At 47.1% G+C, this 25,467-nt stretch overlaps 1 protein-coding gene across 1 annotated transcript in view; it reads right to left on the reverse strand.

Annotated features, from left to right (window-relative positions):
• The window catches only part of ABTB1 (ankyrin repeat and BTB domain containing 1), a gene marked incomplete at its 5' end in the record, with an annotated part of 28,252 nt that extends 4,448 nt beyond the window's left edge, over positions 1-23,804 (reverse strand). The window contains 11 exons of the mRNA XM_084269557.1: positions 539-739; positions 3,785-3,952; positions 4,673-4,771; positions 10,186-10,301; positions 15,253-15,369; positions 16,367-16,412; positions 17,290-17,449; positions 19,363-19,507; positions 20,331-20,386; positions 21,383-21,445; positions 23,749-23,804. Coding sequence (XP_084125683.1) covers positions 539-739; positions 3,785-3,952; positions 4,673-4,771; positions 10,186-10,301; positions 15,253-15,369; positions 16,367-16,412; positions 17,290-17,449; positions 19,363-19,507; positions 20,331-20,386; positions 21,383-21,445; positions 23,749-23,804 — 1,227 coding nt within the window. The remainder of the gene's footprint in view (positions 1-538; positions 740-3,784; positions 3,953-4,672; positions 4,772-10,185; positions 10,302-15,252; positions 15,370-16,366; positions 16,413-17,289; positions 17,450-19,362; positions 19,508-20,330; positions 20,387-21,382; positions 21,446-23,748) is intronic.
• Between the last annotated feature and the right edge of the window lie 1,663 nt (positions 23,805-25,467).

A 25,467-nucleotide genomic window follows, 5' to 3' on the forward strand; every position in this document is an offset into this window, starting at 1 on the left:
CATTCAGTGTTAGATTCATTACTCCTGGCTGTTCGGTGTGGAAGCCGCAGCTGTTAGACTTGTCATCCTGGAGGAGAGCAGAGATCACACTGATCACTGTTTTCTCTAGCATTATGCCAGGACAAACTCCCTCCAGCAAACACCAAAAAACCTTTCCTGCACAGAGCTCCCTTGCACACCCCACAGGGCTCTCCAGGCTCCAGCTGGGGCATTCAGGCAACGCTGTTGTTGCTCTGGTGGCTGAAAGCTCAGTGAATGCAACCCAACTGTGGCACCTGCAGAACTTTTTGGATGGGTTTTTCATCTCACAGTCTACAGATGTGCTAAACAGGAGCCAGCAACTGGCTTACTGCAGCAACATCAGACACTGCCACAGTCTCTGTCCTCTGCCACTGAACCACTGCTCGTTAAACCAGAGGGGGCAACTATTTATTAGGGACCAAAGTACAACCGTTAAATATGTTGTATCTACAACTCACTGTGTGGTTACATTTACAGGCACAGGTGGTAAGTAGACAGTGGGGGCTGTCTGTGCTACCTTCTCGATGATCTTTGCCATGTACTCTGTGCACTGGTCCTCCAGCCGGGTCAGCTGGAACAGCTTTGCGATCCTCCAGATGCTGACAATGTTGTCCTCATCCAGGATCTGAGCCAAGGTCCTGCCACAAAGGCGCTTGAGCCCGGGCAGCAGGTACATGTCTGCCACGCACAGCACGTCGTAGGCGTTTTCCGGGGACAGCTGGCAACAGAAAGAGGGGAGTTACTGTCCAGTCCTGCCCACTTTGCTTGTCTCTGGCAGACTGCCTTCTTCTCTTGTGTTTTAGCAGAGATTCCCTGAAGGGTTGTTTGGTCCATTACTGGACAAGTGTTAACAGTCCAACGGAGAGGCGGGAGCTCAATCATTCAGGGCTAGGTGTTCCACAGAGGAGTCTTAAAATGCTGGAGAGGCAGCTTGCTCAGCACAAAACAAGTTTGCCATGCTGCAGCTAAGCACAAAGTGATGCTGAAACACCAACGTGCAGCCAAAGCAATGTCCAGTGTGGCAGCAGCAGGAGGCAGCTTTTACAGAGGTAAAGCCCTTCAGAGACACACACACAGGCTGGCAGGATAGAGCTCCTTGTCCCCACCAGGACTTTTCCTTCCATTTTCAACTGCTGGACTGGCATTGTGTGAGAGCTGTGCAAGACTCTCTTAAGTTCAGGGAAGGAACTGGCTCTGCTAACTGAGCCAGCACAACCTCCCAGCACAGGGACACATCCAAGGACAGAAAACTGTACGTGAGGCCCAACTAGGTAAGGAGCAGATGCTGCCCATCAAATACTACTGCAGCTTGAAGAGACATTCAAACTGAACTAAATTCCTACACCAGATGCTCAAGTTCACACGGTTGTGAATGGCCTTTAATATTTTCAGGTTCTTGAACTAGAGAACCACCCTCCCATTTCCCCCTTGGGTACTTTTGTTCCTTGCAAGCGATCTGAGGATAAGAAATGCTGTAGATAATGTTGGATACACCACCTCCAGCTTCACTCAATCTCTTCCCCCTGGCTGGGCAAATCCTATTTTAGTCAGCCATCTGCGTCACTAACCTGGAACCAGAGCCTCTCTCTGCACAGTTCTGTTCCTGCTAATGTGAAGTGCAAAGAGCAGTTACCCACATCCATTTTAAGAGCAAATCTGCAGGATGCAGCATATCCTGGCTGTGGAGGAGACGAGATCACTTCCATCTAGTGATCAAGCCACACTGGCCTAGATTGAGAAATGTAACTCCAGTGCTGTGTGGCCCACTGCCCCAGTAACTGGTCAGCAGGAAAAAACACTGCTGTCCACTGGTACACATGTGGTCGCTCACTCTGACAACCACAAAAGGCTGATTATCTCCTCCCCTACAGCTGTCCACACCAGTGTTTGGAGAGACTGCTCACAGCAAATGCAGGATGCTATACAGCTGAGACAACAGCTGTGCAGAAGAAGAACATGAGATGTGTTAGAGGCATGCCGTGAATGCTGTAGTGCCACAGTGGTGTAACAAAGCTCTCGGGGTTACTAATCAAGTGCTGCTTTATCCTTTCATAAGCTCCAAGAGCTACACAAGTTGGAGGCGTTTAAGTCAGCACTACTGATGGCAGCAGCTCCCAAATGCTTGATCAGGGACAAACCTGGCAAGCATTCCTCCAAAAGCTCCCCTTGAGCCCACACAAAAACTCTGATCAGCAACTTCTTTCTGCCTGGAAACCTTCCTGTCCTCCACACACACTCTTCCCTCCAAATGCAAATGCTGTCACTACTACATGTCAGAGAGACATAAAGCCTTTGGAAAAAGAGAAGTGGAATAGGGAGTGCTGACACTTGGCTGGAGAAATCCAGGGCAGGGAGAACGCTCCACATGTAAGCATGGAACTTGAGCTGTATTCCTGTTTTCCTGACCATTTTTCCAGGTAGTTTGTCATGACAGATTAACTCTCTGCAGAAGCTCCTTTTTTGACTGCTCACTTTGAAATCAAAGCCAGTTTCTATGATCACAGAATGTTACAAGTTGGAAGGGACCTCGAAAGACCGTCTATTCCAAGCCCTCTGCGGGATCACCTAGACTACACCGCACAGGAAATGCTACCGTCCTGCACAGAAAACACGTGAGCAAGCCTCTTTCGACTCCTACACACTGCTGTTGGTCTGTCCTCCTGCTCCAAGTCCAGACATGGCAGATGAGGCACCACTTGGAAAGGGATGGCTGCTTGGGAAACAACCTTCCTGTGAGCTATCACGAGGAGGGCAGGTGGCCTGGAGAGGTGCAAGGGAAGAGTTGCGCTGCAGAGCAGTTGCAACATCAGGAGGGTCTTCACAAGCTGAACATGTTTCTTTCCCTCTCTGCCTGCCCTTTCAGCACAGGGCTGAGGGAAAAGTACAGACAAGTAGAGCGTGTGCTCTCTGGCATACCAATGGCAATCCTGCCCTTGCTGCCACTAAATACATCTCTCCCTGCAGCACATTCCCTGATGCTACCCGGAGGTGAACAGAGCAGCAGAAACAAGGTCACAGCTGCGTGCACTCTGTCTGTGGCACCTAACCCAGAGCACAAATAGAGCCTGGAGAGAAGTGACGCTGGCAGGTGCAGCAGCATGGTGCCCAAACACCAGAATGTGTTCTGGCATCTGGTAGCTGGACCTGCTGAATGCATTTGCCACAAATCCAAACCAGGAAGCTGCTTAAATGCCGAGACCTTCCATTAGGCTGAGAACTAGGTGGGTTTGGGCCATTTTGTTACTGCTCGCGATCCTGAGCACAGCAAGGCGTTGCTCTCCCAGTGGAATCTTTGCCCACCCCAGCAATAAATAACATTGGAAATAATGACTTGCTACAAATGGAAAAGTGGGCTGTGATGCCAAGAGTAAATAAGCAGCATCTCTCAACCTTTCCACATCTCCAAATGTGTTCCATCTGCCATCTACTGGCAGTTGCTCACCTCATCCTTCCACAGAGCCCAAGAGGGCGATCTGCAAAACCCTGCATTTATCCTGCCAACATACAAGATGCAACCTGATATCCAAAATTTTGTTATGGGATGAAACACTAAGGATACTGAATGTCATGCACACAAACCAGATCCCTGCCGGACTGACATGGAATCCCTGTATGTGGGTTCCTGAAAATGAAGTGAGGTAGCAGAGCAGGGCAGTGAGATTTAAGAAACCATGCATACACCCTCCAGATGCAGTACAAAAGCAGTGATGAACACCTCCAGAATTATCTAGCACAGGAGTAAAGGCTCCACGGTTGGCCTCACCTCTGTATCATCGCTGTAGATGTAGTAGAGGACCCGGATGAAGATGTCTTCTGAGATGTTGTGGAGAGTCACCACAGGGATGCTGGGCTGTGTCTGCAGCTCCTCACTCTCACTGAAATGATCTTCAAGAAGGGCTTTGAAATAATCACTGCGACCACAGAAAAATGCCTGGAGATGAAAGAAAGACCAAGACACTAGCATCTTTCTCACTGCACCAAGCCAAACAGCACTACCAACTAGCTGCCAGAGTAGCTCAAAGGTACTTCAGAAGGTCAGGCTCTAACTCCGAATCTCCCTGTATTTTGAAACTGCACCTCCAACATTTTTTCAAACCTTATTTCTGTCCATGCCTACCCTCAGGACCAAAAAAAAAAACCCCAATTAATAAACTTAAACAGATTCAAAAGTAGCGTGGCATTAGTGCAGGAGTTTGGGTTGAGGTTGGATATCAAAACCTATTCTTACTGCTGTTTACTTGCAGATCAAACATTCCTCTCTCCAGATACAGCCCAGCAGTAGATTTTGCAGCTGTGAATGTTGTAGCTGAATCTGTAAATTTATCTCCTCATCTCTGCAAGAAAGGCAGGGTTTCTGTTGTGTTACATGCTTTAAATAGAGTTTCCAGCTGCAATACGACTTTTGGTTTTCTATGATCATAGAATCATAGAATGGCATGGGTTGTAAGGACCCCAAGGATCATATTGCTCCAACCCTCCTGCCACAGGCAGGGCCACCAACCTCCAGGCCTGGATCTACACAAGGTTGCCCAGGCCCCTGATGAGGCAATGCTCCCTTTGCTCAGCATATCCAGCACTGGGTGACAGGGGGACACGGGTAGACTAGACTCAGGCAGAAAGGAGGAGAATGAAGCACAGCACACACACATACCTTATGGCACAGAAAGTTGTAATGTGCCACCCGGAAACACACGTCGGGACAACTGTTGAAGTTGTCAGTGCTGTCAAACGGCAACTCCCCGAAACCGACCTAGGAAGAAAAACCTTAACTTCAGCATTCGTGCCTTAAACACACCCAGGGTCCCAAATTTGGACTTCTTGATCTTTCCAGAAGCAACCATCCATCTGTTCCCTCAGCAGACTGCAGAGCACCAGAGATGCTCTGAACACAGATTTCAATGTGAGGAACTGGAGTCCTCGTGCTCCTGAGAAAGATGTTCCTGGCACAAGTTACAGCTGCCTCTCTTATCCATGCATCCATCCCTGACACTCCATACACCTCTGGAAAGCATTGCTGTGCCACCTAACGAGGCAGATAATCAAGTGGAGGTGAAGTTTACTTCATATAATATGTACCAAAAGCATGCTAGAGCTTAGGACTAGCCCTTTGCTGTGTAGGTGTACAGGTAGGTAAGGTATATATTACATAGAGGTATACACCAGTTTGAAAAGGTCTGACTACAAGTAATGCCTCACTTGAATAATCCAACATTTCTAAAGCACATTTTAAATTTCTCATTTGATTTGCAGCCAAAGATAGTGTTGTTGCAGTATTAATACTCTAAGTGAATTATTTTAACACCAACACACCTCCTCCCAATCCCACATGCCAACAAAGACAGCACACACACATATCCCCCAACAACCCAAAAAAAACCTGTTGGCCTTATGTTATTTTAAAGTGACATTTCCAAACATTTTTCACTTTCACCTTATCCTATATACAGGGTAATTCAATTGTAGGGAAAAAATATATTCACAGTCACATAATCAAGACAATCTCTGGAAATAAAAGTTTCCCCTGGCTCTTCCTTTCCAAACACAGTCTCCTGAGCTGAGGAGTTTATTACCACTGTCTCTCATCCAGGAAAGTTACGTGCCAGGTTTGCACCTGGGAAAACTCTGGGCTGAGCACAAAGATCAGTCCCCCAGTCACAGCCTGCCTAAGCACCATTTCCAACACGCCTACCTCCATCATAACTGCAAGCATCTGACTCTCAGCCTCTTTACTGAGGAGGAGCCAGATGACTCCTCCCTCCCAAACTAAACAAAGCCCTGTGATACACTGGGTTGGTACCCTCAGCCAAGCTCAGCTCCCATGCAGTGAGTTTTCTCTCACAAAACAGGTTCTAGGATGTGGCAAGGCACCAAGCTGGCAAAAGCTCATACCATCACTAAACTTGGTGATCTGGATCCATTTTCCAGGCTCTTTGTCCTCAGCAACATTTGGCAGCTTCTGGCTCCTAATCCCAGGCGAGTAATGCCAGTGACACTGAAATGGCAGGCACGGCTGTCACAGTAACGCTGCCTCTCCAGAGCACCTCTCCCCTGAGAGTCCTTCCCATCAGGGATCTCCTCTCCCAGAAGAGATGCAGCAATTCAAGGAACACTCCCCACCACATTTGTCACCTGCTTTTCGTACAGTGGTAACACAAAAGGCACCTCTGGCACTGAAGATGAGATCAGATTGTCCCATCTGTAGATTCCCCAGGCTGCTACTTTGCTGTTTTCTGTGCCTGATGTTTCAAGGTGTAGAAACAAGACCAATCTGTGGCGTGGGACCTGCAGCCACACTCTGAGACATCCCATTACAAACACCAGTAGTCTTGACCCACCTGTCCACCCTATTTGCCTTGATGCTACTCCCACCCTATGTCCACAGCCTCCATGACCTCTCCTAGAGATTCTAACATGACTTTCTTTTGAGGTTACAACTTTGCAGGCACATTACAGGGAAAACAAACTAGAAATAGGCTGTGATAAGATACCACTCTCTGCAGGACAAGATTTTAAACTGAAACATAAACTCCACATCTACATGCATCCCTTCTTTGCTCCACTATGTTGTCCAAAGATAAATATCTTTATCCTGAATCCATCCCTCTGGAACATACACAGGAGTTGTGTTTCTTGCAGAGTTCATCCCCTGAATTACAAGCTCCTCTGGGCTCAATTTCCTGCTTCCAACCTTGGCTGGTCCCTGCTCTGCCACTCAGGTTAACAAGGTCATTTCCAATTCCTACTACAAAAGCAGGTTCATGCCTTTGTCCTTCCTATTCAGCATGAAGTGGCTTTGCAGAATCTTCCTTTTTGCTCCCTTTTAAAGTCCCTCCTACTACTCTCTTCCTTTGTTAGCCTGCGGAATTCCATCTTTTCAGGATCTCCCTGTGGAAGACTGTCTGATTCCTCCCACCCCCACTTCAGGCAACCACTTTAGCAAACCACTGTGCAGACAACATCTGCCTAAGTTAAGGACATTGCCCAGGAACCACAAAACAGTCCAGCCTCCAAGGTGCAAACATTTTCACAGTAACTCCTTCCCCACGCAGAAAACTTCTCAACACCTCTTACAGCATAGAACTGCAAGAACCTTCCAGCCATCACATGTGGAGGACCAAGTCTCTGCTGCTCAAATCTGCTGTTAGAACTTAAATAGAAATGTTGCTGGAGGAAAAAAAACCACACAAAACCCAGTGGCAGCAATTTGTACCTTGGCCAGATTATCTCAGCCAGAAAATTGGAAGTAAATTACAACACAAAATAGAGGGGTGAGTGATCCAAGAGAAGATTACCAGCACATAACCAGATGCAAGTGGATTGGATTAAAAAAATATAAAAATTGGAAGCATGTTGTAAACAGTTGGGTTAATCTGCCTGTGCCAAATGGACAAAGCACAGGAGTAATTGCCATGGGCAACCACACTACACGGCCGTGGAGACGGACAAGGTGGGACCCCACCTACTTGTTTCCAACTGTTCTTTCCATGTATTGCAAGAGTTTTATCCCAAAAGGGACAAATGGTCACATATTTTGCAGCCACACCAAATTTCAATACAGAGGGAAGGAGCAGTATTTATTTCATGTCAAACTCTGATCCTTTTAAGTCTGATTTCACCTTGGTTTGGAAAATAAGATTCCAGTTAAAAGGTAAGAAAAAGGAAACAATGTGCCTATGTTCTCATACCGGAGTCTCTAACGCAGAGGCCACCTGCCAGACATACTGAAGAGCCAGGCAGACAGAGAGTGGAAAGCCACATGGGTTTTGACAGTTGCCTGGCTTTTGATGGGTATTTTACTTAAATCTGTCACTGATAAATTTTATTGAAACAAACCAAAGAGAAGCAGCTGTTGTGTTCAGAAAGATTCTGGTCATTACTAGTTTAAAACAAAACAGCAACAACCACACTTTAAAAGCAAACACTAAAAAGAGGAAAGGCTTTCAAGTATAAACAGGAGAAATAAGATATCAAGATTATAAACATGTTTAAGAGTTCAAAGAATAGACAGTTCTCACTCTAAAAACTAATAACGAACTGTGATTGGATAGCAAATGTTAATTATTGCCTTAGTCATACAGCATATTACCAAACTATGACACTGGGAGGCACAGAGTTTTCTGCATCATTCACACATCACAGGCATTACACACAAGTTATTTGTTTACAGTGAAACAGAAAGCTGTATGCCTCCCAAAATCAACACAGCACTACTGACATACAGCAGTTTAGAATGTCTCTTTCCAAGTTCTGATCATCACCTGAAAGACCATCAAGAAATGCTGGCTCTTATCTAGAAGCTGAACACCTCTTTGGTACTGGAAAAAGTACATGTTTGTCCCAAGAACATGGATGTAAGTGTACATGGCTGTACAGCTGCCCCTGACATGTGAGGTTACACACTTTATACACTATTCCTTGTATGGCATCAAACCCTGCAAGAATGAGGAGGTGCAATTTAATGATTTGCAAACTTTACGAAGAGATACAAACTGCAACATGAACAAAACTCTTCATCCTATAGTCTTGGTAAGTTACCAAGGAAAAAACAACACAACAACCACCTCAAAACCAAACAGACTCAGAGGGGGGAGAAAAGGAATCTTTTAGATTTTACCAGGCTTAAACAAAGCACCTGCATTTGTGCATAGCATACAAATTCTGGAGTGCACAGGCATGTGCCCATGCCCTCTTTGCTTTTATAGCCATAACAAGTCTAATACTGCTGTAACTGCCTTTGTTCTGATCGACAAACACTGCAAGAAAAGCACAGCTCAGAGGCACCCACAGTGCTGTCAGATGATAATATTATTCCAAGTTTCCTATTTTCCCTCCAGCTCCTATCATGCATGAAAGAATTAAAAGGGAAGTGTTTCTAACCCTTGAGAATAAAAGCTTAGCCCAACAGGAGCATGTCATCAATGTATGTGAACACACAATCAAAACAGAACACATGCCATTCTTTTTACATGGGGCCCACAATCTTTTCAGTTCTTGGGGAGGTATATCTGAGGCTTGCTTTTAGTACCATCTCTCTTTAAAGCCTGAAAACATACAGAAAGGTATATTGAAAGCCACAAATAAATGCAGTTATTTGCAGGAGGCTAGTTACACAGGAAAGATTTCTGCTTTGGCAGATGGAAACTTAATGGAGAAAAACTCCCTTTATAAAGTGCTCAGTACTCAGAGAACTAAGTCTGCCAAAAGCCAGCTCTAAAGGCACTAGCTTATTAAAGGTAAGAGACATTATGCAGCAGGTCAGTCACACTCTCATGCAAGTGCACGTACGCTCTCTGCATTAGGCAGGTCTATTTGGCAGGGGACAGAAAGAAAACAGGCAATAAACTTTGCTACATCACTCAGTCATACAACCTCTGGGCACAGCAGCCACCTAAAATGAGTTCCTGTTATTAAATTCAGGGCTTAGTACAAGAGAGAGGAAAAAAAAGGACAGGACTTAAGAGCTAAGTGAACCTGCTCAGAAAACAAGAGATGCAGGGGGAATGAGGGTCACTAATACTTATCCTGCTCTCCTGCAATTAAGAGCAAAGTTCCACATATCTGAGCGTAATTAATAATACTAATGTGATTTCAACATTGTGATCATCAACTTGTGGTCTGTGGGCTATTTCTAAGGGTCAACAAGATGCAGTTATGAAAAGCAAACCTACTGCAGTCAAGTGAAATTCACTTCAGAGGGACACCCCTTTCTGTTGGAAACTGTTTCAAGGTGTGAAAGCATCTCTCCACTGCAGGGTGTCAGTTCCTAGCAAACAAGCCCAACAAGCCATCTTCCACATATATGCCTCTTCAAGTACCAATGCCTGCTGATAAAACATTTCTAATACTCAAGGAGGATGACAGAGAGAAGGAAAAGGAGCTGAAGGCCAACTCTTGTCCCACTGTAGTGAGTGGGGGAGTCCTCACTGATGGCATGGCCAGGGGTTTATTTGCAAAGATCCCTGCCTGAGGAAAAATCCAAGGGGAAGGACCATCACTGACAGCCTCAGAAGACAGTTTCTAAGCAATAAAAGGCTTTCAGCATTTGGAACATCAGCAAAGAAGCAAGAACTAAACTCACATGGAGAGAGAGAGAGAGAAACTGAACACATGTGAACACATTATCACAGCCCCAGAGAGACCAGAAGTAGTATAAATGCTCCGTACCCGCAGTTGGGCTGGCAGGGCGCAGTCTGCGAGAAGAGCCAGATCTTCCTGCAGCCGGCAGTTACCTGTGGGCTCAATCGTCAGCACTTTCACACAGGTCCCTGGCTTGGAAGAGACTGGAAGAAGCAAAAAAACAAAAGAGCAGAGATGCCTAAATTCCTCTACAAACATTCTCTCCCATTTAAAGAAAAGAAAGACACTCCAGGGAAAGTATTACTGCTGTTCAGCTTTTACTGCAAAACACACGTGACTTCTACACAAGCATGCATGCAGCACCCCTCAGAACAGCTGCTCAGCAGGGCTGCAAGGGGACACAAGTATTTTTGTCTCTCCTCAAACCTCTGCTTAATTCTTGGTGCTGGAATATCAACTGTGGCAAACACCAAGTTGCCGCAGGCGTATTTCAAGCCCAACTTGCTCTCTGCAACCCCTGTCATTGATTACAGTTGAGGACTATTGATCAGGCTGCCCTGATCTCTGCAGGAACTGCTCACACATTCCCTCCCTGGCTGACCATCCCTACCACTGATAGTGTCACCTATGCTGAAGCCCATGCCAAGGGGTACTGAGCTTAAATGAAGCTGCTTCCATTCCTCTGCTGCACCACCTGCTCTCACAGGTGCCACTTCAGATCTGCCACCCTAACACTGCTCCAGGGAACAAAGGGTTTAATTGTTGTATAGGTATTAAATTCTGCTCACCCAAGTCTGTCCTCTACTCTCTAACCATAGATCCCCAAAGCACAAAGACCCCCAAACCACCAGGGCTCCCAAGTGTGCCTGTGTTCTTCACAGACATTAAATTAGCATTGCTACCACCAAAGAGATCAAATAAACCATGTGAGGATGGCAACTTCATTTGCCTTTTCCAGACCAAGCGCCTTTTCCAGTCTTGCACTACCAGCCTACACAACACACACACAGATGAAGAGCAAGCAGAATACATGGCAATAGTTTTGAGGTCTTGCTATGACCAAAGTTGCTCATGAGCTCATTGAGGCCAACCCCCGAACTTGAGAGAAGCATCAGCCCAAAGTACACCCTATTTTGCTACAATACTGACACCCTCACAGCCTTTCCTTTTTCTGCTCACCTCCTGCCTGTTCACTACCCCAGGTTAGTTCACAACTCAGCACACTTTGTGGTGAGGGCTGGAGCATGAAAGACATTCAGGAATCCCTGGCATTATAGGGAAGCATGTGAACAAACACAGAGCACCACTGGAAAACGCAAAGTTCTGGCGTGGAGGGCCCCAGATGCTGTTGGGAGCCAGAGAGATGCAGAGTTAACTCTCAAAGACAGGAGAGTCATGTGGCCCCACACTGAAGCGCTCAGGAGAGTTGCTGACAGGCATGATTCACTGCATTAAAACCCCTCACAGGTGAATCACGCCACCTTGAGACCTCATTTTTCCTGACATTTTGCGCAGCGTTACATGAGCTCCATCAGATGACTCCACTGGGCCGTGGGCGAAACGAGACCACGACGTGCCACAGAACAAGTTCTCCACCCCCTCCTCCACGTTACCGCTGCACTCCAGATATGCCACCACTGAACATCCCAGAAAGAGACTGGAAAAGGAAGGATAATCTACCCATACATGACATTCAGGTGCCACCACTGCTACACACAGAGATACACCACCAAGGAGACGGGTTGCTCTATTAGCACAAAACGTTACCTTTGGATAGACTCCTTCCAGGGTAAATAAGCTAAGAGGAGACCCAGCACCAAGACAAAGTGCATTTTCTCAAAGATCCCCATCCTCTTATAGAGCAGGGTGAGAGAAGGAGATTTCTCACTGAGCAATTAGAAAATACTTATGGCAGAGAGAATTGTTTATTTTTGTGTAATGCAGTCGCCAAATCAATCAGGCTCTGTAAGCACTAATGGACCCAGCAAGTTTTAAGCAATAGTCAAGGCAAAGAGTTCTTCTCTTGGGATCTACAAAGCATCTGTGCACTTTCATACAGACATGAAAGAACAGTGATTTGTCTGAGAAGCACATCTATCACAAGACGTTTCAGAAACTGCGTCTCTCGAATCAAAGAGCAGTGTTCAGTACCACAAGCAACTGTCTCCTAACAGAAACAATAAAAATCAAAGCAACAGAACAGGAATAAGCTGTTGGCTGCAAGCTAGTGGCTGGGATCATCACCTTCTTGCAAGAAGTAGGAATGAAGGGTTTTCAGAAAAGAGCAACATAAACAATGCAAGGAGCTGGAGGGAATAACTCCACTGCACCGGAGATGGAGGATTTTGCCTTTCTCTCCAGCTCAGCCCAGCTGTATAGCACTGACCGTCACCTGCCAACCCATCAGCTGCCTTTGTTTCCACTGCTCAATACTCCTTTCTAGTCCTTTGTTTCAATAAAGCCAATGCACCACAAAAAATACAAGCTACAACCCCCCCCAAACCCATACAACTGCCAAACCCTCCCAAAATGATGCCACACTCAGATACCCCCCTTGTGCATGCCAGCACTAGCTACAACCATAAAGTCCATGCATCCAGTGCCTCTATGAGGACAAGCATCACAAACCTTGCTCTCACAATCTTTTTACCCTAGATCTTGAGAAATAATTGCAGAACATTTATTTTCCAATGCCTCCATGTCTAAGGATGGCTTAATCTGGCTAAACCCCATGTAAACTCTCCCAAGCACTGCAGCAGCTTTTCCTTGTTACAGCCAGAATACACATGGGGGGGGAAATAGGCAAGCATTCACCCTGAGGTCTGTCCCAGGTGCAACAGAAGGCACTGGGTCATCATCTTTAGGGTTTTCCTCAACTACTGTCTGTGCATGCCAAGATACTAAGTGCTTTTGAAATGCTGCTTAACTCCAGCTAATGAGATTGCAGAGACTGCAATTACCCACTGGTGCTGCGCAGGCTTGACTTCACGTTGCTTTATTAGGCACGTTTCAACTTTATAATGCAGATGCAAGGCATGGCCCTGCTCTGCTGACCTGAATCAGCTGGCTGTTCCACAGAAAGCACTTTGAACAAGCTGAGACACCTAATGCACCATAAGGAACAGAAATGCTTTGTCAAGTGCCAGGCACAATGCGATCTAAGACCTTTCTCCATTTTTAACTCCTGTAATTCTTATCTGTAGTATTTTCTGGAGGAAACATGTTTTCCTGACTTCCACAGGGATCTGATATGAGAATCAAACATTTACCAGTTCTATCAGCAGATCTGTCTATTCATTTGAATCCAATCTGTCATAAATAAAATCAAGACTATTGCTTCCATCAGTGCTTTATACCACCCATTGATTATGTCTACTGCCAGGCCTTAGAAATGAAGAACAACTGTTCCCTCCTAAAGAGCACAAAAACTAAATTTGTCCTCTGCCATCCAGGCATCTTGTATTATTATGTTTGCAAGTGAAGTCTGTATATGAAACCCCTAGCCAACCTGAAACATCCCTTCACCATTCTGCATTTCTGAACCCCACCAAGAAGGCAGCATTTTTGCAGTTCACAGATTTAAACCACTGGACTTCATGATCCATAGCTTAGCAATGACATACTATGCAATGGCTTCAGACAGCTAGCAAACCATCTACCTTATTTTCCTCCTGCAATCTAATTGGGAATTAGAAAAATCAGATCTAGATTTTTAGCTTGATGTGTTAACATAGAATGGTCACTTGCAGGGTGTCAGCCAGACCCTGTGGGGAAAAAAAGGGAAAAAAAATACAAACTCCAGCATCTTACTAGAAGGTATCACAATATCATTCTGTTAGCTGACTGTCTTGAGTAGTTGTTATTTTCTAGTGGTACTCACTACCACTTCCTTTGTCCCCCTCCTTAAGACACAAACTGTTACCTTACACTACTTGCAGCAAGAAACCAAGAGATAAGATTTCTCATCTCTTCAGATGCAGGCTTACATTTGTGCTTACACAGCTGAGGTAAGACTTATGATCAGCTTTCATGGCATAAGGAATTTCCACCCCTTTCCTGGTCGACATGGAACAGCTGCACCTGTAACCCTGTACCACCCACCACCACCACCACACAAGTACACATGCCTAAAGCAAGACGCAGACATGGCAATATCTTCCACGTGATTTGCAGATTACTCATTTCTTGAGCCAGAAGAGACACAGTTAAGCCCTGCAACTTCAGGAGGCTGAATAAACAGAACTCATAATTCAAAGAGAAAGGAAGAATAGCTACACCCTTACCTCTCAGATCAGGGAAGAGGATGTTATTGACTTAAAAACTACAGGTTAGATTCTCTTCTCAAACCAAAATTAACATGACTGAAGTAAAGGAGTTAACTCAGAGCACGAAATGAGAATCAGATGTTTTCAGCCTGAAGGTCTTCTTAATAGATTTTTTTTTTTTATTTAATGACTAACACTGCTTTGCCCTACTTGTGCTGTTTTGATTCTTCTTCACATATCCTTCAGCTTGAATTAAGGAGATGAATTATAAACTCCAACAGTTGATTTTCATGCAATAAGCTGATGTCATTATTAAATCACAAGCTCTTTGGATAACAAAAACCCCTTAAATAGAGGATTGCGTCAGTTAAGGTTTGATACATACACACATTATAAATAAACATGTGCTTTCAAAATACTTCTCTGCTCTTAAAAAGTGCTGTATCTCTCTCTGCATCCATTTTTCAGCCAATTATCAAACATTTTACTTTGGTTAGGGGTCAGATATGTACAATTAGAAGTACTTTTCTGCACTTATTACGTCTTCCCAGGGATTTAAACAAGCTCTCTACAAAAGGCAGTTCCCAATTTACACCACAGTGCTCCACTAAATGTCTGGCAACCTCAGTAAAGTCCTGCTGCCACGGCTGCTCTACTATAATGAAAACATTCAAGACAAATGATAAACATGCTTATGTCAGAAATAACTACAGCTGCCCTACAGAGGGCCCACGACTGAAAACTATCATGCAAACATGGCAATTCCACATGGGAATCATTTTCTGGAAGCCCTGAGAGCACCAAGAAACATCCATCACCATGCTTTCCTTCTTCTTCCTCTGGAAGGACACCCAGACACAGCAGAGACAACAGCAAGTAAAATGCTTACCAAATTCATAGACTTTTTTACACTTGGTCTCCAAATCGTCTATGAGGTCCTGCAGCCGGCACTGCTTGGCTAACCTCTTGCAATCACTTACATATTCTACATCGATATCAAGACGACCTGCCAAGAAGAAATGCAGCCATATCACTCAGGTGTAAAACTGGCAAAAATTAAGGACTGAAAACCTGATGGCACAGAAATTCAGTGATCAGACACACTGCCTCACTTTTCAGCATCCAGTCACAACTCAGCCGCAGGTAAGACGTGGTTCCCCACCACCTCGATGAACCTCAGTTTGGCATGTAATTCACATTCCTGCTTCCCAGTGTCTACCCCAACACCTTCATTCCAGATGCCAAAGACCAAACAGACTTATACAAAAGATCTCTAATTCCCTCAGAAAACCAAAAATGGCAGCACAACAGCAGCTTGCATGACTGCCACCACTGGCTACTTGGCCTTGGGTAAGAAAAGACTTTAGACTCACAAGCTGTCATCCCAGAGTCACTGAAAACGTGGCAGGAAACACTTCTAAAAACATGGAACTGAGGAAGGACAAGAGCTTTGCAGGTAAAGTTAGTTTCTGGCACCACCTTCTGGCCTGAAATAGTTCAGCAGTTCGCATGCCCACAATACAACACTGGGCGTGTTGTAGAAGGCTTAAGGTCAACTTCTATTCAGAAGAAAAATTAGGAAGTAGCCCCATAATGAGCACACACTGCTCAGGTCTGCCAGACTGAAAACATCCTATGTGGGAATGTGGCTTTTCACCAGCTTAGGGGATTGTTGTACAATGGGACAAATTTACCTTCGTAAGATACAATGTATCCACATCACAGAATCATAGAATAGCCCCCATCCAACCAATCAACCCAAGCTGATTCTTTTTTAATTGACCATACAGTAATTGGCAGGACAACTGGCAAAAGGTACAAACAACTTGGAAGAGATGGGGATTGCTCACATTCTCCCTTTCTGCCAGCAGAAAAGATGTGTTGGCAACTCATGCACCCAAACACGTCTGTCTGCAAGCCTGTGCCACCCAAACTGTGCTATGACAGAGGCAGACAGTGGCCCACCAGCCATGTATACACACACTAGATAGTAACTCACTCACCTGTGTATAGATACTGCAGAAGAGAGCCAAAAGCTGCTGGATTAATCTGAAATAAAACATGAGAAAGTAACCTTTAGAACTCCCAGGGACTTACTAACAAGCTGGAAACTTGCTGAATAGAAACACAATCCTGAACAAGTAAAAAACCCACCCTGTTTAAACAGTGACTCATACACTGCAGCTCCTCCCCTAAATAATGCTGCCACCCCACCTGGCTTACACTTAAAATGTATAAACCAATACTCAGCATGTGCCCAGGGAGACAGGACAGGACCTCCAAAGACACAGTTGTGATACAAGCTCTGTAAAATCCAGTCTTTGACTGGTTCCAAACAATTCCAACTCTGCTTAACTTGAGAGGAAAGACATGTTCTTGCGCAAAGAGAGAGACATTAAGTAATGTCCAGAGAAACTGGAAGTATGTCATGAGAGGCTTTGCACAGCCACAATCAAACTATAGAAATATATGCCACACTGTTGTGATTAATGGGTGGAATGCACTTAGGGCCTATTTAGTTCTTCCTGTAAAGGTAAAAAAAGACTCAATTAATGCCAATTATGGAGGTGATGCCTTTGCTTAGAGACCACCTGTCCACCAGGAATTAGACAGATTCATCCCACAGAGATGCTGTGATGCAGCTGGCAGATGGTAACAGCTACCTGCTACTGCAATTAATTAAGATATGTTTGAGCCCACGACAGAGGGAACAAAGGGGAAGCAGACAGTCTACAGCCTTTTGTTATCTTAATAAGATGATGTTTTATTGCATAAAGTGCCTCCAAGTCCCTCTCCTTGACTAGGGTCATTCTGAGTACCGGTGGCTATTCACTGTGGAAGTTAATGCTCAAATTGTCCCTCCTATTCACTTTTCTCCCCCAGCTGAAACAAGAAAAGTGAGAGCTGGAAGCACAGCCTTCCTCACCAGTGGATGCTTCAACACAATCATGTTCTTCCCCTTCCATTTGGTCTCAAACATTTCTGCAAAGTAGGCGCTGCGGGCGCTGAGGATGCAGCGGTGGGCGCAGAAGGATTTGCCATGGACAATGAAAACGATGTCACTTTGGTAGCCCTGCTCCAGCAACCTGCAAGGAAGAAAGAGGGGAAATTCACTGAAGAATTAGGAAGGAGGGGATGGAGTAAAGCTAGTGGGGAACATGGTACAATTAGGTCTAAATGACCCAACACCTCTGGACATCGCAGTCTCTCCCTGCCCAGGTGGAAGGCCAGCACAGGGCTGGTACTTCACATACTACACTGGGATCAGTCACTCCCTCCTCCTCAAAGAAGTTTTGCTAGTGCAAGACATAGGCTGGAGAATGAAACCTTCCTGCCTCAGGTGAACCCCTGAACACAGGAAACAGATTTTAAAGAGGAACTAGTTGCCCCCAAGTAGATCTCTCTAAAGGTTAATCCTACTTCTAAATTGTCAGGCGACAAAAAGCCCTACAGAAGCCCACACATGTCCAAACAGCATTAACCCACAACAAAGTGCAACTTTCCTGCTCTCCAGGCACTGTCAGTGTGCATGCTTTAATCATGTGGCAAATAGGAACAGGATTGGTATCACCCACCCTCAGAAGGGGGAAGGATGTTACAGGCACAAAATGCAGGCAATTACCACATCAGAGACCAAGCCCTGTTTATGGTTGCCAGCCCATACCCTCATTCTTTAAAAGGAAAAACAAAACCCAAGAAGATTGCTACTTCTAGAATTTACAGCAACCATCACTAGTGTTTCTTAAAGCCCAACACCCCTTGCGTAAACATCCTCACAAACATCCCCCAGAGGTCAAACCAGGTGGACATCAGCAATGGTGCTCCTTCTACAGAGCAGGACTGGTGCACAGAAAGGTGTGTGGTCACACAAGGACATGATGTCAGAGCAGGGTCTTCAATGCTGATCTCAACCTCCTGCCACTAGAACATCCTTCCTGCTGCTGTCTTGCCAAAAACAAAATAAAAGCAGCTTGGTGTTTGGGTTTTGCCCCTACTGTTGCCCTTTGTTTCAGCTTTAACACAAGATTTGTTCGGAACCAGAAGTGGAAACCAGCACGTCTTAGTTTTCCTGCACACACAGTCCTGCATCATCTGAGCCACTAAGTTGTGAGGGGAGTGATAAATCACCCTGCAAATTGCTACTTCCCTGAAAGGCAGAATCTGATTTTACTCAGATAAATGAGTTTCCTTCCTCTTTCCCCACAGCTTCTGAAATTAGGACTGGTAATGGGAAAATCATCAGCTATTTCTAGGACTTTGGCACTCTGGTTTTGAAGGTACAGATGCTGAAACCTTGTTGTTTGGGGTTTTTTTTTAAGTCAGTCTGATTGGGAGGAAAAAAAATAAAACCAAAACAGAACAGCCACATCTGAACTACTGGGGTAGAAAAACAGCAAGAAAAGATTGACACTATTCCTTTACTCCTAGAGCAAAGTAGCTGCCTTCTCAAGGTGTGACAGGCAACTTTGAAAAACATCTGAAAATCAACATATTTTAATGAACAGAAAGCAAGAATTTAAGATATATAATACATTCATATACAGTAACATCCTATAATTCAATTTGAGGCTTCTTAAGGTGTCCTCTCTCAGAAAGGAGATCCCTGTTATCACTGCTGGAAACCTCAGCTCACAGGCTACAGCACTTCAGGCCTGAAACTTAATTTTAGTTTATGTATTATCCTAACATGCTGATGTGGTGTTAGTGATCTGATTTGGGTTTGACAGTAAAGGGTGACAGTCCAGCATTTCTGCAATAGAAAGAACATCTTTGTGTCAGCTCTGGGATTAGTACCTCAGTCACTGGAGGCTGCATTTTAACTGCACACAGACCTGGAAGTCATCCCTCAGGGCACAAAGAAACACGCCTTAGGAAGACCTACTTGTAAGAAACGAGGTAAGGCACTGACCATCTGCCTTGTATACCAAGGCTTAACAAAGAGCTTGAATATCCAGGCTAGCAGCTAAGGAAGGATGACAGAGCACACTCATCTGCTTACCGCTGCAGGAAGACATCATAGTAGTCTCTCTTCATGCACTTGGCTGTGATCTGTTTGTACTCCTTCAGCAGACGTCTGATGGTGTCGCTCAGGGCTCCGTACAAACACCGCTCCCCATCGAAAGTGTTCGCCTCACACTTCGCTCCTGCAAAACACGATCACAGGGACGTGCCAGGAGTCTCAAGTGGCCCCACATGGTTACTACACCAGTGTGACTTCTGGCTGGTGACATGTTTCACTCTATGTTAATGACTGTCTTTACAGAAACTAAGCTGTCCTTGCATATACATAACCCAGAGCTGTTCTCCTGTGGCAAAATCCCTTTCTGAAGGAGTCATGACTCATTTAAACTGACCCTGGTAATAAGCCTCCCAGCACAGCTCCAGCAGTGTTCTGGGAAGAAGAATCTCATTGCACAGAGTCCAATCACTTACTGGACTTCTAGCTGCTCCTCCTAAAAGGCACTTCTGCTTTGCACAAGACAACAGACGCCTTTTTGGGCTAGACTCTGCTAGGAATTTGGAGAGCACTTGCACTTTGTTAATTTTGAATTACACAAGTGGTTGATTGAGATGCTTTAACTGCAGTGGAAGACACAAACCTTTTGAGATCTGACTCTGCAGTCTGACTCCTTTGCCAGAACACAAAACATCATCACTACCTAAGGGAATCTGGGTGCTGGGATGCGCTCTGGCATGGGTCTGTACTCTGCCCAGAGCTTATCCTGCTTTGTTTGAGGTTAGTAAAAGCCCTTGCATCACACCTCATCACAGAAAGCTTTGCTACAGCAAATGACCTGCAAAAGGGACCATGAAAATCTGCCCAGGGCTCCCACCTCAGCCTGTGGTTGCTCATCAGATAGTTGGTTGTAACCTAAGTTTCCACATGGGACAGCTAAAGGATATACAATCCCCACAGACCAGTATGGGGAAAGATATTGCCCCAATAACCAGTACACTTTTGCTCACCATTGGCTAGAAGATAGCGTACAAGCTCCTCATGTCCACAGAGGCAAGCATAATATCTGGAAATAATATTAGAAAGAAAATTAGAGATACAGTAGGAAGCAAAATTCAGCATTTAGGGCACAGCACAGCATGAGCTATCCCTGATAAATTCAGAAGATCCCAGCAGTGAGGAATTGCTACTGAATAGCATAAAAGTCTAAACCCAGCAATAGACTAAGCAGGAACTGTTCCTAGCACTCCTAGGCACTGCTGTCATGCAAGAAGATCTCAAGGTTCCAGTCTGGGACAAACCCATCCTCATTTTAATGGAGTCCATCTCACGGGCACTCAGCAAATCCACTGAATTTTCCAAACCACTCCTCACTCCATGTGTTGTCAGTCTGACTGCTGCACACTACAATAAAGGAGAAACCACCCACACCAGAGGTACATCGAATCCACCCTGCAAAGTTCCACTTATGGTGAGTTTCATTTTCTCTTTCACAGCCTAAGAGATTCTTCCTTCTTCCTTCTTTGACAAGGACTTCAAATTGTCCTACAAACTAGGAAAATCCTCCAACCCACACTGCAGTTGGCAAACACTGATCTACCTTTACTTTGGGAAGTTATGCACTTTGGAACTGGTATGTGGGGAGGTAGAAAGCTCACATCGCCCTCCTCAGCATGAGGATTCCACATTGCCTAATGCATGTTCACAGCCTTGCCAGACTGACCGTGATCCCAGTCGCTTTGCATTCCCTCCCCTGGAATGACATACTAGAATGCCATGGAGTTTGAGTGGAAAAAAGCCTAAGCAGGCCAAGAACAGACTGTTCAATCCAGGTAATTTGGTCACACAGTTAGCCCCTCTTCTGAGCACTGCTACAGCAAGCGCCTGTCAGACGTATTTAGCACAGTGTCTGCAAAGGAGCGGAACTGTGTAGCCAAGTCTCCCAAAAAGCAGAACCTGAGATGTTTTGCAATGCTGAACCAAGCTGCTGATGCAGAGAGAGCAAAGGAGCTCTGAAAGCCCTCCCTTCCCACCCAGCCAGAGCTCTAGGTACAGGACTCACAGAGGCGTACTGTCCCATTTATCACGGACATTGATTTCCACATCCCGCTGTTCAAGAAGGTATCTGGAAAAGAAGGGAGAGCAAGTTGGAGCTTCGTGCAGCTGCTCACTCAGCCACACTCTCCTCTTTCAAAAGACACAACTTTGAGCTTGTACAGTGACTTCCAAAGGCGTGACGAGATCCTGCATTCAACTCGGGGAGCTGTCAGCTATGGCTGAAGGGGCATCAGTGAAAGAACAGCCTTCTGCAGCACAGCTCCACAGCTCCCCTCAATCTTAAGTGATGTGTGAGGGAACAGATGGCCAAACCCACCCCCTGCTGACCCCTAACAAGGCTGCACATCACAAAAGAAGCCTGAGCATTTCAGCAGAACCTTCACTTTCTCCTACACTGGACACTTAGGAATAAGTGGACAAGTTTATAATGCCAAGGCTGGACTCCCAGCATTGTGGCTTCTCTTGCCACAGTGTCTCTCCAGACTGCTCTTAATCCCTGCCACTTCCTCGTCCTGCACATTTAGGCTTCACCACACTGTTGTGGTTTAACCTGGAAGGTAACTAAAAGAACTACACAGCCCTTCACTCCCTTCCTCACCCCGCCAGTGGGATGGGGAGAGAATCAAAAAAAGTAAAACCCATGGGTTGATATACAAATAGTTTAATAGGACAGAAAAGGAAGATAATTAACAACAATATACAAAACAAGTGATCACACAGCACAGTTGTTCACCTAACACTGGCTGATGCCCAGCTAATTCCTGAGCCATGGCCCTGCCTGGCCAACTTCCTCCAGCTTATGAGCATGACATCATGTGGTACAGAATATCCCTTTGGCCAGTTTGGGTCAGCTGTGCCCCCTCCCAACTCCTTGTGCCCGTCCTGCTCACACCTCCTCGCTGGCAGGGCCCAGAAAGCTGAAAAATCCTTGACTTCACTGTAAATGCTATTTGGCAACAACTAAGCATCAGCGTTATTTTCATACTCAATCCTGAACACAGCACTATACCAGCTACTGGGAAGAAAACTAACTCTATCCCAGCCAGAACCAGGATACAAATGCTGCTCTCTGGCACCTCTAGAAGCCAGCCTTTGCTTGCATACAAATCTCCTACATAGCTTAGCTCTTGTTATAGGCTGTCCCCAAATACTGCAACAATCATCTCTTCTAAACCCATGTAAATGTCTCCCTCAATCTTCACAAAGACTCTCAAGTTGTTTTTCCTCATCCACCCTCCCTTTTCACTCCCTTAATCCTTCCTGTCTCAAACTCCAGCTTCCTCTGCCCGCATTCAAAGCCCTGAGCAATTCTGCTCAGTCCCATGTGGTCACTTAGATTCCTCTGCTTTGTCAGCAATCCCAGACCAATTTTTTTCCCCTACCTACCCTGATCATCTTAAACCTCTGCAAAGCCACCTGTAGGGCCCTTCCCTCTACAGTGAGGCTGCAATTTACTGTTTGCAATAAGTTAATGCAAACACACACCCAATAACAATGATCCCCAGACCTCACATATCTGCCTATTTATCCCTTGTTACCAAGCACGTTGAAACAGAGAGGCTCCTTCTGATAATCAGGGAGGATCCACATACTGAGAGCTGGAAAAATCAAGTAGGATCAAAAGGTGAAGAGCAGTCTTAAGACTCAAACTGTGAAATGCAGGAGGAGAGTCTGTTGCCAACACCAGGCCTCTGCACTATCACATCCATTCACCCTGCGACAACAAGCCCATCTAACTCCTGATCTCAAACCACTGCAGCTAAGCCACGCTGCTTCCATAAGAGCAAGGAGACTTGACCTGAAGTTCAGCAGCCCTACATTTCTCAGCAATACCACCCCAGCATTCAGCACACACCCAAACACGCCCGTGGTGACTGCTTCCCAGAGAGCTGGCTTCCTACCAGTGCAAAGACAGTTTACAGAGGTAGAGAAAAAGCACCTGAAGAGACTCAGCGAGGCCCTTTGCCTCAGACACGCTCCCACCAAGGCAGCAACCCTCTGCCTTCTCCCACGGGGCATTAAGGCGGCAGGCAAACCCCACAGCCCGGGTAAGCTCGGGGGAAGAGCACGGTGTCTGTACAGAGGAGCAAACCCCCCTTTTCCCGCCGCAGGTACCTCCCGGCACCGCGGTCGGCCCGGCGGGACCCCAGGCTGCGGGAGCCCAGCGGCCCGGGGAAGGCCGGGCGCGGCTGCCGCTCAATACGACCCCCGGGGCGGCCGCAAGACCGTAACGCGGCACGGCACGGCCAGGCTGCTGCTCCACCGGCCCGGGCCCTAAAGCCGCCACCGGCAGCTCGGCCGCCCGGGGCCGCCCGGAGCCACCCGCCCCGTCCTCGTCCCCACCCGGCAGCTCGGCCCCGGCCGGCTCACCGCACGCGGCTCACGTCCCCCCTCTTGCAGCTGGTGAACAGGTCGCTGGTGTCCATGGCCGGGGCAGGCCGCGGGGCGGCGGCGCCGCATTGACACGGAGAACAGAGGGGCAGCCGCAAGGGACCGGGCCGGGCCGGGCCGAGCCGGGGGAAGCGGCCGGAGGGACAGTGGCTACAGGACGGAAGCGACGGCGGATGTAAACATGGCGGTGGGCGGGGCGCTGGGGGCGGAGCCGCTCCGCGGCTGACGTGACCTAGCGGCGGGAGGCACGGCGCCCCCTTGCGGACCGGAGGAACAACCACCCCCCGGAGCCCGGGCCCGGAGGGGAGCAGGAGGGGAAAGAGTGAGGGATGGAGGGGGGCAGAACGCTGCTCTGGGGCGCAGCCGGGGCACGGGGACCACACTAGGGGCGGGGAAGGGCGGTTCTGGAACTGCGTGTAGCTACGGAGGCTCCAGCCTAGAGCTGGCACAGGCGGGGGGAGAGGGCTGGGTCACGGCTCTGGGACGGGGAAGCACACAGGCAGGGGCTCTGCGCCACGCCCGAAGGGAACAGGGGCACAGGGGACACCCCACAGGGCCAGGACCGTCACCCCCCAGCCCCACCGCACCGCTCACGCAGCGGCCAGTGGCGGGAGAATGCAGGAGAGCTTGGGGAGGAGGAGGGGAGCCTGACCCCCCTCCCAGCCCAGCACCCCCAGCACCCGTGGCACGGGGGGCAGTGGGAACCAAGCACAGGACAGCTCCGGGCAGTGTTGAGACACCCAAGAGGTGCGTTTTATTGCAAAGAAAACAAAACCACAACCCTGTTGCTTGCAGGGCGAGACGCGAGTGTTTCTACGTGTTCTCGGGCAGCGGTGCCGAGCAGTGGCCAGGGCGTGCAGACACTTCGGGTTCAGCCAGAACAAGGGTGGTGAGGAGAAGAGCCGGGAGCTCGGCTGGCAGCAGAGACAAGACCACGAGGCTCCGACAAAGCTGACTCTTGGCTCTTGCCTGTCGGAGCTGCTCCAAACCCTCTGCAGAGGTCAATGTGTTCCTGTGTGGCTGCGAAGGCAGATGGGAACAGATGAGCTGCTGCCAGCGCTGGCTGCAGCAGGATCCTGCCGTGATGCTCCAAGGTCATACTGCAATAATCCATATGAAGTAGCTCAATTTCATGCCACATCCTTTACCCAGGGGGATCCTTAAGGTGGGATCTTGAACTGTATTCTCAATCTGCACCACATTCTCCATAGCACAGTTACCGGGTCACTTCACATTGTGTCTTTACACCCCACATACCCTGAGGCTGTCTGCAGGGTACAGAGTCCTAGCACATGTTGGACTCCACAATACTGACAGTTCTAGACATCTGGGCAACATCTGGCAGCAATCTGCAGTTTGGCCATCCCACACCACATCTGGCCACCATCCCACAGAGATGGAGAGCCATTCCGATCCCGGCCATGCATACAGCTGATGCCATTGCTGGTATCCCTCTGGGTGCAAGCTCCTCAAACCAGCACCTGATGCTCTCACTGAGGACCCACCTTCATTTCAAGCAACCTCCTCTGCTTTCTGGTCAAGCACCCCCAGAAGAAAGGGGGCAAGCGGAGGGGAAATGGAGCTGAGACCCTGTATTGCTACCCAGGGCCTCTAGAATGGTGACTCCAAGGAACATCCTATCTCCTTGTTTTGCAGATGGGGATACAAACCATCCCTTACACCCCTGGTGTGAGCCCC

This window comes from Gallinula chloropus, assembly GCF_964237585.1.
Source record: "Gallinula chloropus genome assembly, chromosome: 12".
Taxonomy (NCBI): Eukaryota; Metazoa; Chordata; class Aves; order Gruiformes; family Rallidae; genus Gallinula; species Gallinula chloropus.